Below are 16915 nucleotides of genomic sequence, written 5' to 3'. Positions count from 1 at the left end.
GGAGGTTATGATGGTGAATAGTGTCGAGTGTGGCGATTGGAAGGGTACTTTGGGGATAATGGTGGGTGGGAAGATAGTAGAGTATTTTTCTTATTTTTTATGGTGGGTGGGATTATAATGTGAGTATAGAAATAAAACAATGAGATAGGCACTGACGGAGACACATGAGAACTAGAGTAATCCTAAGCCTACCCTGACTTGAAAAAACAAGATTAGTATTACACTGTATTTATTGCTTTGCAACTCTTCTATACACTTAACACAAATCCAATCATTTATCTATCTTTTCATCCAAATCTCTTCCCAAAATTAAGTATAATTTTTAAATGGTCATTTATCACAAATCAATGACATTAAATTAAAACCTATCATTCACTTTTAATTAAAAAAACCATCTTTCACTCATGCGAGCTATTCCCTTATTCTTCTTGAATTTCATATATTTAGATATTCCTAATCCCAAATTTATTGAATAAAGAACAATAAGGTTTGTGAAACTCTATTATTCTCTATATAATAGTTGTTTCTATTCTATCCTACCTCTTACTTTTATAGGTGTCCTCATAAGAAATCCTCGCTTCTCCGCTGGAGGTGGGCCTAGTAACACTCTTATAATAATACAAAGGAAAATTAATGAAAAGAGTTTGAAAACTTTGAGTTTTAACGATAAGGACAAAATAAAGGGAAAAGTGAATAGTACCAGGTTTGACTTTTTAATGTTAAAATGTGGTTTTTCGTTAAAGTGAACAGTACCGTAGACTTTCGTTAAAATTCCCATAATACAATCTAGGGGTATAATGACGTCACAAACAAATCCTTAGACTCTCCCGAAAAAATAAATAATTAACAGAGTGAATTAACATAGTTGAGAATTTGAGATGGAGATAGACCAACAAGATCAACAACCACACATACTATTGTTGCCGTTACCGTTACGAAGCCATGTCATTCCGTTGCTTAGCTTGGCATAGTTACTGTGTCACGTTGGCATCCACGTTACCTTCCTCAACACCGAGCACATTCATCGTCGCCTCCACCAACGCCACGTTCTCTCTGCCCACTTCCCAGCCCTTCGCTTCGAGTCAATCCTTGACGGCCTCCCACCGGATTATCCACATTGTTCCTCCCAAAATCGACCTCGTCTCGTCACTCAGATTCGTAACGAAGCCGCTTCTTCGTGACCTCCTAATCTCCCTAACCAAAAGGGATGACAAGTCGTATGACTCTACTCGCCCTCCTTCGAATTGTGTGATAACATATGGGTATATGCGTTTCACAATTGACGTGGCGGAAGAGTTGGGGATTCCCGTAATGGCTATGCCAATCCTCAGCGCTTGTGGCTTCTGGTCTACTTCATGCATCCTCGACCTCATTCAACAAGGCCAGCTTCACTTTGGAGGTGAGCACTAACAGGCATGCAGGCATAGTTATGTGTCCATTGATTTGGCAATAAATATTGAAAGCAAAAAAAATCTTACTATTCACATAATCATATTACTGTTTGAAATGTTTTCATTTGATTCATTGCTGGGCCAGTTTTTAATAATAAAATTTCAATGAAGCATTCAACATTTTGTCCGTTTCATCAGGAGGGCTCAATAAGAGAAATTTCAGCACAAGAAATTGACCAAAGTGAAAGAGGAAAATGGTTTTATTGGCCTTATTTAAAAGACAAATTGTTTATTCACCTATGTTAGAGAGTGAAATATGTCCATCACCATATGCTCAAATATGAAATTATATATTGACCTACACCAAATTTACGTATTAAGAAAATGTCCAAATTATTCAGTCAATAATTTTGCTTGTCCTTGAGACTTCTGGTCGTAATTTATTTTCTTCGAATAAAAGAAAAGAAAACTAACAAAAACTTTAATTTTAATGAAAATGACAAAATAAAGGTGTAATTAAATAGTACCAAGAGTGATTTTTCAAGGTAAAAATGTCATTTTCGTTAAAAAATGAACAGTACAAAAGTGTTCTGTTAAGATTCCCATAAAAAAAATATAAAAAAAAAGCTTAAAAAAAAGTATACAATAGCTTTACATAATAGCACCAACACAACCGGATCACTAACTGGTCCATTTTATATCAACACGATCCCGTCAAGGCTCAACTTAAACGGTAAATTTTGTACTTTTTAGTATTGTGAACACCTTGTGCATGGTTTCCTTTAGGTTGTATAGTACTCGTGTTGTACCTGTATTCCAACTTATAAGTCATACACAGGCACAAAAAGAAAAAGAAAACAAATAAAGCTCATGTTAATTACTTTGCTCAACAGGTGAAGATATGGATCAGAAGGTTATTGGGGTTCCGGGGATGGAAGCTCATTTGCGACGCAGAGATTTACCAAGTGTCTGCAGAGTGCCATAATTATACGACCACCCGATTTTCAAATTCTTCGTGGAAGAGACCCAATCCATTACTCGAGTATCTGCTCTCATAAACACCTTTGACGACCTAGAACCCTCTATACTCTCCCACATCGCCACGATCGGACCTCTCCACGCTCTCCTCAAATCTCGTGTCGAGGTCGACCTATCATCTTTGGCTGCCACTTTGTGCCAAGAAGATCGTCGTTGCATGGAGTGGCTCGACTCCCGATGGCCGAGATCGGTTATTTTTGCCAGCTTCAGCAGCATGGTGAAGCTAACACATGAACAATTGTTAGAATTTTGGCATGGTTTGGTCAACAGTGGCAAGCAATTTCTGTGGGCGGTGCGATCAGATATGCTTCGTGGTGTGAGCGAGAGCTTGTTATTCCAACAGAGCTTGAGGCAGCTACAAAAGAAAGAGGGTTCATAGTGGAATGGGTCCCCCAAGAAGAGGTATTGGGCCTACTGGCCCACAAAGTCGTGGGAGGGTTTTCGACCCACCGTGGGCTCAACTCGACTCTTGAAGGAATTTGGGCGGGAGTCTCAATGCTTTGTTGGCCGCAACTGGGGGACCAGCCGGTGATTAGTAGATACTAGAAATTGTGCCTGCGCGTTGCTGCGGAATTGAAAATTGTATGAAAAATTACGCAACTGTATTCTTTTCATAAAACAAATATAACAGAGTTTTAAATAATTAGATAATGGAAATTGGATACAAAAATATTAAAGTGGCAAAGTAAATGTAAGTGGTGAGAAAAGCTATCATAATTCTGCCCCGGATCTTTATCGAACATAGGCTTGAACAAAGAAGCAATCATTTCTACTTTTGGTGATTGAATACAAACTCCTACATAAAATACATGACATGATAAAGCAACAAACTTTATAGTTGACTTCGTATGAAAATTGCTAGTCCAGACGCAATATTGTAATATAACAGAATATAATATGATTTAAAAAAGTTCGATTTCCATATCAACTAAGTTGCTGAAACAAAATTTAAAATCAATTCAGTTACAATTCATCTAGTAGGATAATCATCAATTAAGTTGCATTTCAACAAAAATTAGACTGCAACCTGTAAGTGAAGAAAAAGAAGAATCTTACTACTATAAGGCCAGTTTCCTTGTCGAGCTCATACTTAACCTTGCTGCGTTTGCCAATTTCAACAAACTGATATAGAAATAACCATACTCACAAACCGGTCAACAATCAAGAAAATGGGAGTGTGTGTGAGAAATAATCCAACCTTAATTGTGCGCATGAAATTCAGCAACTTCCTATAATACCTCTGTAATCGTATCACCCATGAAACTACATAAACAAAACCAACAAATGTGGAAATCTAAAGGCATCATAAACATCACAGATTAAACACAACTTATGATTAATCTTCAAGATGTAAAATTTAAAATTATTACTCACATCAGCATTCGACCAACAAATAGGTACAATTATCTAGATACTGATGAATTAAAGCTTGCAGCAACAATTTCAAGACCCATTGACATCACGCAAGTGGATAAAATGTATTAGTTAATTCCCAAGCTAGTAAGATAATGAATTTCATGAACAAAAAAAGAGAGATGCAACTCCAATTTAACATGTCAAAAGCATTGCAACTGTAGGTTTGGAAATTATAAAAGTCCATCCAATCAATAGACAGAAAACAATAGTGGTGAGTAGGTGAATATGCAACCAAGAATCTAAAATATACTTGACAAATTTGCGATTCTATTGTAGCCTAAATGATAACAAATAATTTGCCCATTATAGACACAGTACAATTTATATACAAACTCATCATGAATGAAACAAATTTAAACACCAAAACAGAAATTTATTCCTCCAGAGTAGAGGGGGGAAATAATTTTTTACTTGAAAAGTTGGAAGTAGCACTACTGCATAAATTACAAATGCAAATTGAGGGAATACCTATCAAATAAAGTTGACTACATTCTGAGCAATGCTAGAGAATATTCTTAATCTTTTCAAGTGCTACATGCAGCAAACATAAAGTTTGGATACCAGACTGGCTCCTAGTTGTTTCCAAATAAGGAAAAATTGACATTATTTTGCAATAAATTGCAGAGAGTACCTTACACAGAAAACAAAAACAATCAACCAACGATGTACGATGATAAAACTATAAGACAAAATAAAAGGCTGATATTCAGATGACCCATGGTGATGGTGATCCAAAAAAAAAAATATATATATATATATGGACAACAACTTCAAAATTGAGTTTTAGAGAGAGTGAGAGGTGAAGTCACCTTGTAACCAGAGACCAAATCCATTTTTTTTCTCATTACCCACCTTGCAATTCAACTTGAGAAATCCTGAAACCAAACACCCAAACACAATGCAATCAAATATCAGCACGAAATATTAATTGGAAGCTAAAAAAGATTGAAACTTGCCTACTGTGATGTATACAGTTTGGGCATTTGCTTGTGAGACTGTTGTGACATGCTGATCTCAGCTCCTTTAAAGTAACATCAGGCGTTGTCTGCCAAGTAGGTAAAATCCATAAGATATCTTATAATCCATGAGATAAATTATTGCGTCAAAGTTACACGCTAAAAGAAAATTCATACCTCCATATGAACCCAAAGGACAGTTTTTGCATATACCTTGGTAGGTTCATTCTCTAGATGAGTTTCGCTACTCATCATCCATGTCATGTGAAAACCTCATGCTAACTTCTGCAGAAAGCCACCAAAAAAATGAAAAATAAAATTAGACAAAAAGGTTGGAGAGAATATGAAATAACTAATTAGAGAGAGCAGAACCATAGTAACCAATCGGGAAAGATGCTTTTAAATTCAAGAAAAAACATTTAAGAGAAAGTGAAAATAAAAACCATCAATTTTCAATTATTTTTCAGTCTTACAGTTAGGATTACACAGAAAATATAACTAAAATCCACAACTTTCTCAGAAAACTACAACTATTTTTACAAATTTCCATCACCCAACATTGAAAAATGAAAATTAAGAAGCAACACAAAAGTAGGCAAATAACAGATAAAAGAACAAAACACGTGAGAACCGAAACGTTAAAAACAACACATACCTATTCAAAAACAAAAAATCCCAGAAAATCTGTATATTAGCACTCCCTGCAATACCCCAAAATCAGAAAATTAGAAAAATTTAGTTTGATAACATTGTACCTTAAGAAACCTCTAAATTTCTAGTCAAAGGAAAATTAATACCACATCTGCATAAAAAATAATCAGAAGATAAAAACTCAAATTCATAAAGCATTTGTTCAAAGTATTTATTAGAGAAACTTACATATGGATGAAGGTGTCGATCTCTTGTATCATGTAAAGCAGCATTGCCTGGACTTCGCGAATATAATAGGTTCTCAGCATTCAAATGATTTTCATACACTTTGCAAAAAACCCGACCATATAACTGCACAAAAAAATTAAAAAAAAAATTATAATGATAAATTCGAATCTATAGTACAATAAAGAACAAAGAAAAAGTCACTTATTATAAATTAGCTACTTTGCTTCATCATCGTCTGCACAATCTTCTGCCAATTCATACCTAAATATCCATAAGATCTAACAAATAAATCGCCTGAAAAAACATATGAAATCCAAACTCCAGCAGTTTTGAAGTAACCTAAAATAAAAATTATTCTTATAGATACAAAGAAACTAAACAAAATTTATACCTTTCTCTTTTTTGGGATTTGAAATTCTCGAGAGCCCCATCCTCATTTTCTTTAGTCCAGACAACAGATTGAGAAGCATCTTTTACAGAATACACACATGCATGAGTCAAAGTCGCTTGATTTGACATTCGGCCATGAAAACGAAGAAAGGGAGAGGTGGCCGTGCTTTACCTTTATCGGCGATGGGATTTGCGGAGTCCTCCGTGAAGGCAGAGTCATCGATGATGAGTGCAGAGCCGATCTGAGCAAGGCACCGCGAGATGGTGATGGATCTGGATCCAGTTTGGGGGTTGAACTTTTGGAGATCGATTTAATTTCTTGTTTCAAAAGTGTTAATCGCAGAAGGCACAATAGAGACGTTTGCGGGAGGTGTGTTAGGGAAGCAGAGGGCTAGAGTTTTTTTAGAAAGAAGCAGACGTCTGAGAGCTTGGCTTCGAAATGGAACGAAGAGTCCAGAAGCACCAGAATTTCTAGAACCGCATCAACGCGTCGAGATCCCATAGAAGCAGGTTTCTTTTCCACGATGACCAACACGTGTATACAAAGGGTACAATTGTAACTTCACTGTACAAAAACGGAAAAAATAGCTGTGAATGGGCAGCAGCTCAAAGGCAGTTCGGCCAAAACATTGCTCGTGAACAGTGCTTTAGTATATAGATAATGTTGGTGAGGTTTGGAACATGGGGATTGATTTGAAGGACAGGTGCGATAGGTCCACGGTGGAGAAGATGGTGCAAATATTGAGGGAAGACAGTGATCAAAGAGAGCAGATTTTCAAGTCGGTGGATAAGTTCGCTAAACTAGCTTTCTCACTCCCTCTTCTTCTTGATGGACGACTGAAAACAAAAATAACAGAATTTTTTTTTCTTTCTCCAATTAATTTTCTTCAACTGTGACCCAAATAAGACATTGATTGAGAAGTGGAAATTCATGTGTCTGTAAGTCCAGCATATATGTTGACATTTAGCACACAACCAAACACATATTTAATGGGAGTGTGCCCGACAAATTTTTCACCCAGTTCAAATCGTATTGGGATAATTAAGAATTGGACTAACGGAGGAGCTTTCATAAGGGGCATAGGCTGGAAAAAAAAAAATAGTTGTGCACGTGGGCTTTTTTCTTACTTGAGAGGCTTTAGTTTTTGTCATTTTTTATTAAATTTCAGGCCCTTTACATTAAATAAAATTAGTGGATAGTTTTTTTATTAAAATGAACTTATTCCAAGCCATTTTCATTAAAGCTCCCAAAATAAAATGACGTTACTTCGATCATTAAAGCACCCTTCTGCTTGACACCCAAAATCTCAACGGGAAAGCCTCGACACCTTCACCGCTAACACCAACGGTAAGTCCTGAAATCGGAGTTCATCCATCTTCTACGAGTGAAGACGAAGGGCCACTTGGGTTGGACCCATAAGGAGCTGAAGACATGTTGAAAGCTCCAAAACGAGGGCGGCGAGTGGAAGACGACCAAGTGGTGCTGGTTGTGGGCAATAATGTTGACGACAAAGCCTCTAACACGAAGGGAACTCTCCCACGACTTCTCCCAAATCTTCGTCGAGAGAGTAGCTAGGGATTGTGTTCAAGGGATTGCAATTGGTGTTGCTGCAGTGGTGGTCTTAGATAAAGGAGTGGAATTTGTCGGCGACCTAGCCTTCCTTAGGATATGGCAGAGAAAGACAAAGAGAGAAGGATGAGAGAGGGAGTGGGTGGCGGAAGAGGAAAGAAAATACAGGTTTTGCAAAAGAGGAGAACCGAACCTTGGAGAAGAATATAGAATAAAAAATTATGATTCCATAATAAAAGAAAAGATAAAGAGTAATAGTTGTATAGTAAATAGATATCATAAATGTTGGATTATATGTTGAATGTTAGATTATGATTTCTTGTTAAACGTTGGATTATGATTTCTTGTTAAACATTGGATTATATGTTTAAGATAAAGTTTATAAATAATTTTCTTTTAAAAATAAAGTATATTTAGTAATTCATCTTTATTTGTTAAGAAAATTAAATTAATGACACATCTAGTATTATACTATTTTTGGTCATTTCACACATTCACAGTTATTTTACATAAAAGTTTACCAAACACTATAATACTATTTTTTTCCAAAAGCATTTTTACAAAAAAGTTTATCAAACACTCTGCTGCTTATTCTCACAACACAATAGAAACTTTTTTTTTTTTTAAAGCACATAAATACCAAACCAGCCCATAGACTCTATCCGAAGATAGAATTACAGCATCAGTTGCTTTAATTGTGAACTTGAGATGGAGATGTAGCAACAAAATCAACTACACGTACTATTGTTCCCATTACAGGCACAAGGCCACGTTACTCCGATGCTCAACTTGGCACAGTTACTGTGCCACGTTGGCATCCACGTCACCTTTCTCAACACCGAACACATCCATTGTCGCCTCACCCAACGCCGTGCCCTGTCTACCCGCTTCCCAACCCTTCGTTTTGAGTCAATCCTTGACGACTCCCACCGGATCATCCACGCACCGTTCCCCCTATAATCGACATTATCTCGTCACTCAGACTCGTAACAAAGCCGCTTCCGCATGGCCTCCTGATCTCCTTAGCCAAAAAAGACGACGGGTTGTATGACTCTACTGGTCCTCCTTTGAATTGTGTGACAACAGATGGGGAATATGTGTTTCTCGGTTGATGTGGCGGAGGTGGGGATTCCCGTAATGGCTGTGCCAATCCTTAGCGTGTGTGGCTACTGGTCTACTTCCTTTGGAGCAATGTCATGTGTCAATCAATTTGCCAATAAATATTGGAATTATACCATGCATGCATTATTACGTGTCGATCTTATAATTTTTGTCTGAAAAGTTTGCATTTGTTTCATTGTTGGGCAATTTTTTTTTATAAATATTTTAATACACCATGTTAATTAAAATTAGCGGCATAATGTTTGCCGCAAAAAAATATGTGGCTGTTATACTTACAGAATAAAAACAAAAAGAGCCCTGCTGTACGTAGCAGAAAGTTGGAACCTACATTGCTGGCATAGAACATTTTAGGGTGGGGAAATATGTTATAAGACCTGCAATCCCATCCCCTCTTTCACTGTAGCTCAGCCTCTCCAAGATCCAGTGTTCACGACCAAATCCCATTAATAAAGAGAAATTTTAGCACAAGATTTTGTTGGAAAATTGTTTTCATTGGCCTTGGTTGAAGTGCAATTTTTTTTACTAGCTAGCTTGTGTTAGAAAGTAAACATCTATCACCATATCTCAAAATATAAAATTATAGATTGACCTAAATAAAAAAAAAGTATCCAAATTACGCGGTCAATAGCTTAAAAAAAAATAAAGTACAATAAATTTGCAAATTAACACAAACATGACCCTTTTTTTACCGGATTACTGATCAATCTATTCCTTATTAACACCGCAAGTTAAAGCTCAACCTAAACAGTAAGTTTTTGTACTTATTACTGTTGTATTAACTGATCGTGCATGATTTGTCTAGATAGTACTTGTGTTGTATGTTAATTCAACCTTATAAGTCATACACATACACAAAAAGAAAAATGAAAAAGCAAATAAATAAATAAATAAATAAAGCTCATTTTAATTACTTTGCTCAACACGTGAAGAAATGGATCAAAATGTGAGCGAGGTTCCAGGAATGGAAGGCCTTTTGCGACGAAGAGATCTACCAATTTTGTGAAGACTGCCAACATTATATGACCACCCTGTTTGTTCACATTCTTCATGGAAGAGACGTCCCAATCCCTTACTCGAGTTTCTGCTCTCATAATCAACACCTTCGACGACCTTGAAGCCTCTATACTCTCCCACATCGCCATTTGTTTTCCCCAAGTTTACACAATCGGACCTCTCCACGCTCTCCTCAAATCTCATGTCAGGAGCGACTTATCATCTTTGGCCACATCTTTGTGCTAAGAAGATCGTCGTTGCAACTTGCATGGCGTGACTTGACTCCCAATGGCCAGGATCCATTATTTTTGGGGTAAACTGCCAATTTAATCCCTAGATTATCACCTTATAGTGAAAGTTAGGTCCTTAAACTATTTTTTCAGAAAAATTAGTCCCTGAATTATAAAAATATGCCAATTACATCCCTAATGTTATATTCGAAGCTACTATATTCAATTTTCCGTCAATTTAAGTCACGTTACTTGCATGTGATACACATTGAAGGATAAATTGGTAATTTTTCATAAAGAAATAGTGTATAGAGTTAACTTTGGAGGATAAATTGGTAGTTTTTCATAAATAAATAGTGTAAGTTAACTTTTGAGGGTAAATTAGACAAAATTCGCAACCTATATGAAATGTTAAGGGCTTATAGACAAGAAAATGGTGGTATTACACTCTAAAGTGTGTCAAGTGACTTAAGTTGATGAAAAATTGGATAAAATAGTTTTGAATATAATAATAGGGATGAAATTAGCAATTTCTAATGAATTTAGGGACTTATTTTATCAAAAAAATAACTCAGGGACTTACTTTTCACTGAGGTGATAGTTCAGAGACTAAATCGACACTTCACCCTTATTTTTGTCAGCTTTTGCCAGCGTGGTGAAGCTAACACATGGCCAATTGTTAGAATTTTGGTATGGTTTGGTCAACAGTGGCAAGCAATTTCTATGGTCGGTGCGATCAGATATGCTTCGTGGTGAGCAAAGAGAGTTTGTTATTCCAGCAGAGCTTGAAGTTGGTACAAAAGAAAGAGGGTCTATAGTGGAATGGGTTCCACAAGAAGATGTCCTAGCCCACAAAGTTGTGGTAGGGTTTTTGACCCACAGTGGGTGAACTCGACCCTTGAGGGAATTTGGGCGGGAGTTCCAATGCTTTGTTGGCCGCAACTGGCGGACCAGCCAGTGATTAGTAGATATGTTAGTGAGATTGGAAGATGGGGATTGATATGAAGGACAAGTGTGCTAGGTCCACGGTGGAAAAGATGGTGAGGACATTGATGGAAGACAGTGATCAAAGAGAGCAAATTTGCAAGTCAGTGGATAAATTTGCTAAACTGGCTCGTCATGCTGTGAGTGAAGGTGGTTCTTCATGTCAAAACTGGGAGAAGCTAATTCATGACCTAAGAAAATTGTAAAAAGGTCACATGGAGACTATGGCATTCTTGCTGTCATATTTCCCTTTAGATTGGTAGCTTGATTAACTGTCAATAACTGTATTATGTATTTAGAAACCTGTGTATTATGTGTTTCCCATTTATTCATAATAAATCAATATATGTTTGATTAAACTGATTAAACTAAAAGAAAGTGGGATATGCCAAGAACCAACTAGATGAGCTTTCTATAAATAAATAAAAAATTAATATTTCAGAAAAAAATATTGAAGGATTATTGTGAGGAAGGAGAGACGGCGTAATTCCGGTGGAAGTTGAGGTGGGTCCTAATGAAACTGGACATAGAGGAATGGGCTCCACAAGAAAGAGGTTTTAGTCCATGTCACTGTTGGTGCGTTTGTTTTCTTATAATTGGAACCGCATGCAGTAGAGCTCTGAGGTCCAAACTTACTAATATTTCTTCTTGTCTTAATGGTGCTGTGCTATTCTATGAATGAAAGTTATGAAACTCAGTTTCCTACCAAAAAGATTTAATTGCTAATTGGAAATGAAGTCATCATGAGATCTTAAATCTATCTCTCCTCCTTTACATGTGGAAATGAATTCAAATTTAACAAAAAATTATTCACTTTAGTTTTATCAACACTACGCGAGCATGCTCCCATTAAGCTTGGTTAATTAGCAACTAAAAATCAAATCAACTAACAAGTTCAGTTTTGTTCGTTCCGGTTCAGTTTTAAGCAAAAATGAGCATGGCAACTGGAAAAATCTGATTCAATACTTTTGTATTGAGTTTAGATTTGAGTCGGGCAATATGAAGCCAATCTCTTCAAGTCTATCAATATAACACATTAATATCTATATTGCATTTGCTTCCTTACGGTAAAGACTGCTGGGTAAAGGCATATGGGAGCTTGACTACATGACCCACCCGTCTAGCATGGACGAAAGTCAGCCTTAGTGATCCGACAACGACAGTTTACAACATAGAGCAACCCGGGACATCGGGCAAAGAGCTTCTCGATCATTTTTGGGATATAAAGATGGAGAAGCAACAACAGCAACCACACGTACTTGTATTGGTTCGTTTGTTTTTAATGTACTAATTTACAAATTTATTTGTAAATTGTTTGATGTATAAGGCATTGGGATAGCCTAGCCGTAAAGGTGTAATGCGTGAGTACATACTACATGTACACCTGTGAATTCGAAACAACCAAAAAAAGAATATTTGATGTATGTGTATATCAACCGTTCTAAGGCTGCCAAGTATCAGTCGATTAAAAGACTAGAGCTGTTACAATGGCCACGGATCTGTTGTTCTCAAATTTGTGTCTCTGTCCATGTCTCTTTCTAATTTTTCGACAAGCGTCCTTTTATTTAACTCTCAATCTAACGATGTCACGTTTAAAATTGTCAAAATATTAGAAAGAGACGAGACAAGTTTGGGGACAGCAGATTTCTTGTCTGTTAGAATTGCTGCTAGTTGTTGTAACAAGTGTTGTTAGAATTGTTAGCTGCCAAGTGTCAGTCGAGATTAAATACTAGAGCTGTTAGAATTGCTGTTGTTGTTATAACAAATGTTAAAATCGTTAGCTGCCAAAAACAGAATTCCTTTGTGAGCAAGAGATGTACCGACTATATAAGTGTAATCTTAGCTCATTAGAGATCAATGAAATACAGACCATTACTTTCTCTAACTAAAACTTTCTCTGTTTTCTCTGTACTCTCTCTCTCTCTCTCTCTCTCTCTCTCTCTCTCTTCATTTCTGAACCTTCATCTCTCTTCATCTTCATAGGGTATACCTGTAACCTTATGCGTTTTTGCAGGGTAAGAGTTCCTTTTTTTTTTTTTTTTTTTGAGTTCAAGCAACTACATTTATTTTAGTTTCTTATATTAGCGATTAATGATTGTAATGCAAAGGGAAATATTTTATTCCTACATTTTAATCGTGCTAGATTGCTTGTTTTTGTTTCTTGTTGCATTGGAAGGTTGGGTTAAAGAAAATGTCTTCTTATAATTGAAATTGTCTCATTTGAAGGAAGTGGATTGTGTTGAGAATGAGTCTCACATTGATGGAATGATGGATCTTGTATGGGCTTATAAGAAATTGGGCTATTTCCTATATTACCAATTGGTTTTATGATGAAACCTCAACTTTCTTCAGATTGATCTAAAACCTCATGCAAACATATTACCAATTGGTTTTATGATAGAACCTCAACTTTCTTCAGATTAATTGATCCAACTTTCTTGAGATTAATTGATCAAAACCTCATGCAAACATTTAGTCAAAGAGGCACTTACAAATCCTTCTTTTTCTGTTTTTAAATAATCAGCCAATAGCCTAACTCTTCATTGCTTGGACTTGTTCTTAATGGTGCTCGGTCCTTCATGGCCAAGTTTTGAAAGGTTATAGTTAAATACTTGCACGGTAACTTAGGTGCTATACGGGCGCTGTATTGCGCATAGACTAGCACGGAGTGAATAGACAACGGCACAAGATATAATTTGGTTTGAAGAACCTCCAAATATTATTGTCGATCTCTTTCTAAAGAATTAGTCATATGTTGTAATATTTGTGCCGGCATTCTTTTTTCCTTTGACCAGATTGAATCACCAACAAAATTTAAATGAAACCACTTGATAATGCAACCTATCCTCTTGTACATATTTTCGATATTGCTAATGAATATCGTGCTTCTTCCTGTCTCACTATCAATAGGCCTATAATTAAGATTCAGAGAAGCTCTGCACTTTGCATGCACCAAATTTTCTGAACCGGACAAACATACCGAGAATGGGTCGTGGGTAGATGTATGTGGATATGGAGCAACAACAACAAAATTCACACGTAGTATTGCTGCCCTTACCATCACAAGGGCACTTCACTCCCATGCTAAGTTTGGCACAGCTGCTCTGCCACGCTGGCATCCATGTCACCTTCCTCATCACCAAGCACAGCCACAGTCTCTTCACCCAGCGCGACGCCCTCTCTGCCCGCTTCCCAACCCTCCACTTCGAGTCTATCCCTGACGGCTTCCCACCGGACCACGGACGCAAATTTTCTGCCCTACACGAAGTGGGTGCGTCGCTTAGGTCCACAATTAAGCCGTTTCTGCGCGAACTGCTCATCTCCCTAACCAAAAAAGACGACGAGACGTCTAATGATGGCTCTACTCGCCGGCGGCTTCCTCCTTTGCGTTGTATGGTAATAGATGGGATATTTATGTGCTTTGCAATTGATGTGGCTGAGGAGGTGGGAATTCCCATATTTGCCCTTCGCACAACAAGCGCTTGCAGCTTCTGGTGTTATACATGCATTCCCGACCTCATTCAACAAGGCCAGCTTCCCTTCCAAGGTGATCACTGTCACTCTTCTTCCCGTTCTTTTCGTTCCTTATAAAACTTTAATTTCAAAAAATTCTGATTTATATGTATCCTTTCAGAAAATTCTCATGGTGACTCTTTTCTTTCATTTTTTGTATTTTTCCTCAATGTTATGATTTACACGTCACTTTCTTAATTTGTATGTAAGCGAAACCTAAACTGTGAGGTAAAAAAAAATTTGAACTAAGCTAAATAGGATACACCTTTAACAGAAAATAAAATTGGGTAGGAAGTATACTAATTTAGGCACAGGCCAGGAATTATTATTTTTTCATGGGTTATTTTTGTTTTGGTCCCTAATTAACCTAATTGTTAGAATGAACCTTTATTTGTTTAAATAGTTTGATCGACGTCCCTAACATTATTTAAGGGATTTAACTCCTACATTTATGCATTAAGTATCCCACAAATTATGAAATTTAAACAAATTCAAATAATATTTTTACAATATAACAATTACTTAAAAATCAATAATAGAGTAATATTGTTCTTCACATAGTTCTAACAAAAAAATAATGTACCCACGTAATTATTAATATATTTTAAGAAATAACTATTGATGTATTTTAAAACATAAAATAAATACATATAATTAGCATGGGTACATTCACAAAAAAAAATATATGTGGGTACAAATTATGCGTACATATTAAAATTCAAAATTATGGGTACAAATTAAAACTAAAAAGAATATTGGTACAAATTTAAAAAAGGGTATAAATTATAAATAGAAATATATGAAGAAAAAAAAATACTAAAAATATATATTTGGAAATGATTAATAAGTTTTTCATTTTTAAATTGACTTACAATGACTTGTAAATAATTTAAAATTCTAGTAATGACATGGAGAAAAGTCAAGGGACCTTGATCAAAAATGAAAAAAAAAAAGTTTCAATTAATGAGAAAGAAAAATGAGGGATGGTAATCTAGTTTATCCTTTTTTTAATTAGTTTGACAATATTGTCGTAAACTAGTTTTCTGCTAAATGCTAAGATCATTTTCTCTTAGAACAAATATGTGAAACTGGTTTTCACTAGTTCAGATGTATTTTGTATTCTTGCTACTACAGTACCAGTTTTTGCTGAACACGATATATGCTTGTCATGTTACAACAGATGAGGACATGGATCAGCCGATTAGGGATATTCCGGGGATGGAAAGTCTTTTGAGACGTCGAGATCTACCGAGTTTTTGCAAAATGCCAATCGACCATCCAACTTTTAAATTTTTCGTGGAAGAGTTTGAGGCCATTACTCGAGTTTCTGCTCTCATACTCAACACCTTCGATGACCTCGAGTCCCCAATACTCTCCCACATCGCCACTCGCTTTCCCAAAATTTACACCTTAGGCCCTTTCCATGCTCTTCTCAAATCTCGCATAGGAGACGATCTATCATCCTCCGCTTCCTCCTTGCGCCACCAAGACCGACGTTGCATGACTTGGCTTGACTCCCAACAATTGCGGTCCGTTATTTTCGTCAGCTTTGGGAGTTTGGTAAAGCTAACACGTGTCCAGTTACTTGAGTTTTGGCACGGTCTAATCGACAGTGGCAAACCCTTTTTGTGGGTAATACGGCCGGATATGCTTTGGAATGAGCAAGAAGCGCATGCAACTTCGGTAAAGTTAGAGGTTGGTACTAAAGAAAAGGGGTTTATAGCGGAGTGGGTTCCACAAGAAGAGGTATTGGCCCACAAAGCTATCGGAGGGTTTTTGACCCATAGCGGCTGGAACTCGACGATTGAGGGCATTTGGGCGGGAGTTCCAATGCTTTGTTGGCCTCAAATAGCAGACCAACCAGTGAATAGTAGATGGGTTGGTGAGGGTTGGAAGATCGGGCTCGATATGAAGGACACGTGTGATAGGTCTACGGTGGAGAAGATGGTAAGAGCACTGATGGAAGAAGGTGATCGAAGCGCGCAGATTTTCAAGTCGGTGGATACGTTTGCAAAGTTGGCTCGCCATGCAGTTAATGAAGATGGCTCTTCATATAAAAACCTAGAAAAACTTATTGAAGACGTAAAAAAATTGTGATCTGAAATCATTGTTAATATTGATGAGTTTGTTCTTTGAGAGGTTCACAAAATGCAGAAAAATAGAGAGAGGGAGGGAGAGAGAGAGAGAGAAACTATATTTGATTTCTTAATATCCAAGTTATGATTACAATGGTTGTTATATACTTTCTTACTTAGCTGATATTTTGCTAAACAACTAACTCTCTTCCCTTATACAACTAACTCTCCTCCTTATCTCAACTAACTTGTAACAACCTATAACAACTCACTCATTAATCTATTGACAAGTGTCATCTAGTTTGACCCTTGATCTTCTTTTCACTTGGATTAACCTCTTCACTTGGATCCTTACACC

General features: G+C 36.7%; 1 protein-coding gene, 2 long non-coding RNA genes and 2 pseudogenes across 4 annotated transcripts; 3 read left to right on the top strand and 2 right to left on the bottom strand.

Annotated features, from left to right (window-relative positions):
- The first annotated feature begins 759 nt into the window (after nt 1–759).
- On the top strand, nt 760–9600 carry LOC126618196 (7-deoxyloganetic acid glucosyltransferase-like; annotated as a pseudogene).
- On the bottom strand, nt 3331–4590 carry LOC126617822 (uncharacterized). The gene is made up of 2 exons (XR_007621544.1): nt 3628–4590; nt 3331–3551 (listed from the first exon to the last, which is right to left on the bottom strand). It is a non-coding gene; the product is annotated as an uncharacterized LOC126617822 (long non-coding RNA).
- Nucleotides 4804–6154, bottom strand: LOC126617823 (uncharacterized). 2 transcript variants are annotated; one of them, XR_007621546.1, is made up of 6 exons: nt 6072–6154; nt 5900–5941; nt 5681–5803; nt 5457–5502; nt 5015–5086; nt 4804–4890 (listed from the first exon to the last, which is right to left on the bottom strand). It is a non-coding gene; the product is annotated as an uncharacterized LOC126617823 (long non-coding RNA). The 2 variants fall into 2 exon arrangements; XR_007621545.1 differs by lacking the exon at nt 5900–5941.
- Nucleotides 9601–10619: 1019 nt separating the features above from the next.
- LOC126618195 (7-deoxyloganetic acid glucosyltransferase-like) lies at nt 10620–11175 on the top strand (annotated as a pseudogene).
- A 2732-nt stretch (nt 11176–13907) lies between these two features.
- LOC126617821 (7-deoxyloganetic acid glucosyltransferase-like) lies at nt 13908–16661 on the top strand. Its single transcript, XM_050285877.1, has 2 exons — nt 13908–14516; nt 15663–16661. The coding sequence occupies exons 1-2, from the start codon at nt 13970–13972 to the stop codon at nt 16577–16579; spliced, it is 1464 nt and encodes a 487-aa protein (XP_050141834.1). The 5' UTR covers nt 13908–13969; the 3' UTR covers nt 16580–16661.
- The last annotated feature ends 254 nt before the right edge of the window (nt 16662–16915 follow it).

This window comes from Malus sylvestris, chromosome 4 (assembly GCF_916048215.2).
Source record: "Malus sylvestris chromosome 4, drMalSylv7.2, whole genome shotgun sequence".
NCBI classification, from domain to species: Eukaryota; Viridiplantae; Streptophyta; class Magnoliopsida; order Rosales; family Rosaceae; genus Malus; species Malus sylvestris.
Note: the sequence above shows the minus strand (reverse complement) of the source record. Positions and strands in the feature narration are given on the sequence as shown.

Excerpts from the sequence above, each read along its gene's own strand:
- LOC126617821 (XM_050285877.1), top strand. The coding sequence starts at position 13,970 with ATGTATGTGGATATGGAGCAACAACAACAAAATTCACACGTAGTATTG. Across the intron at positions 14,517-15,662 it reads AGGCCAGCTTCCCTTCCAAG|ATGAGGACATGGATCAGCCG; the intron begins GTGATCACTGTC and ends ATGTTACAACAG.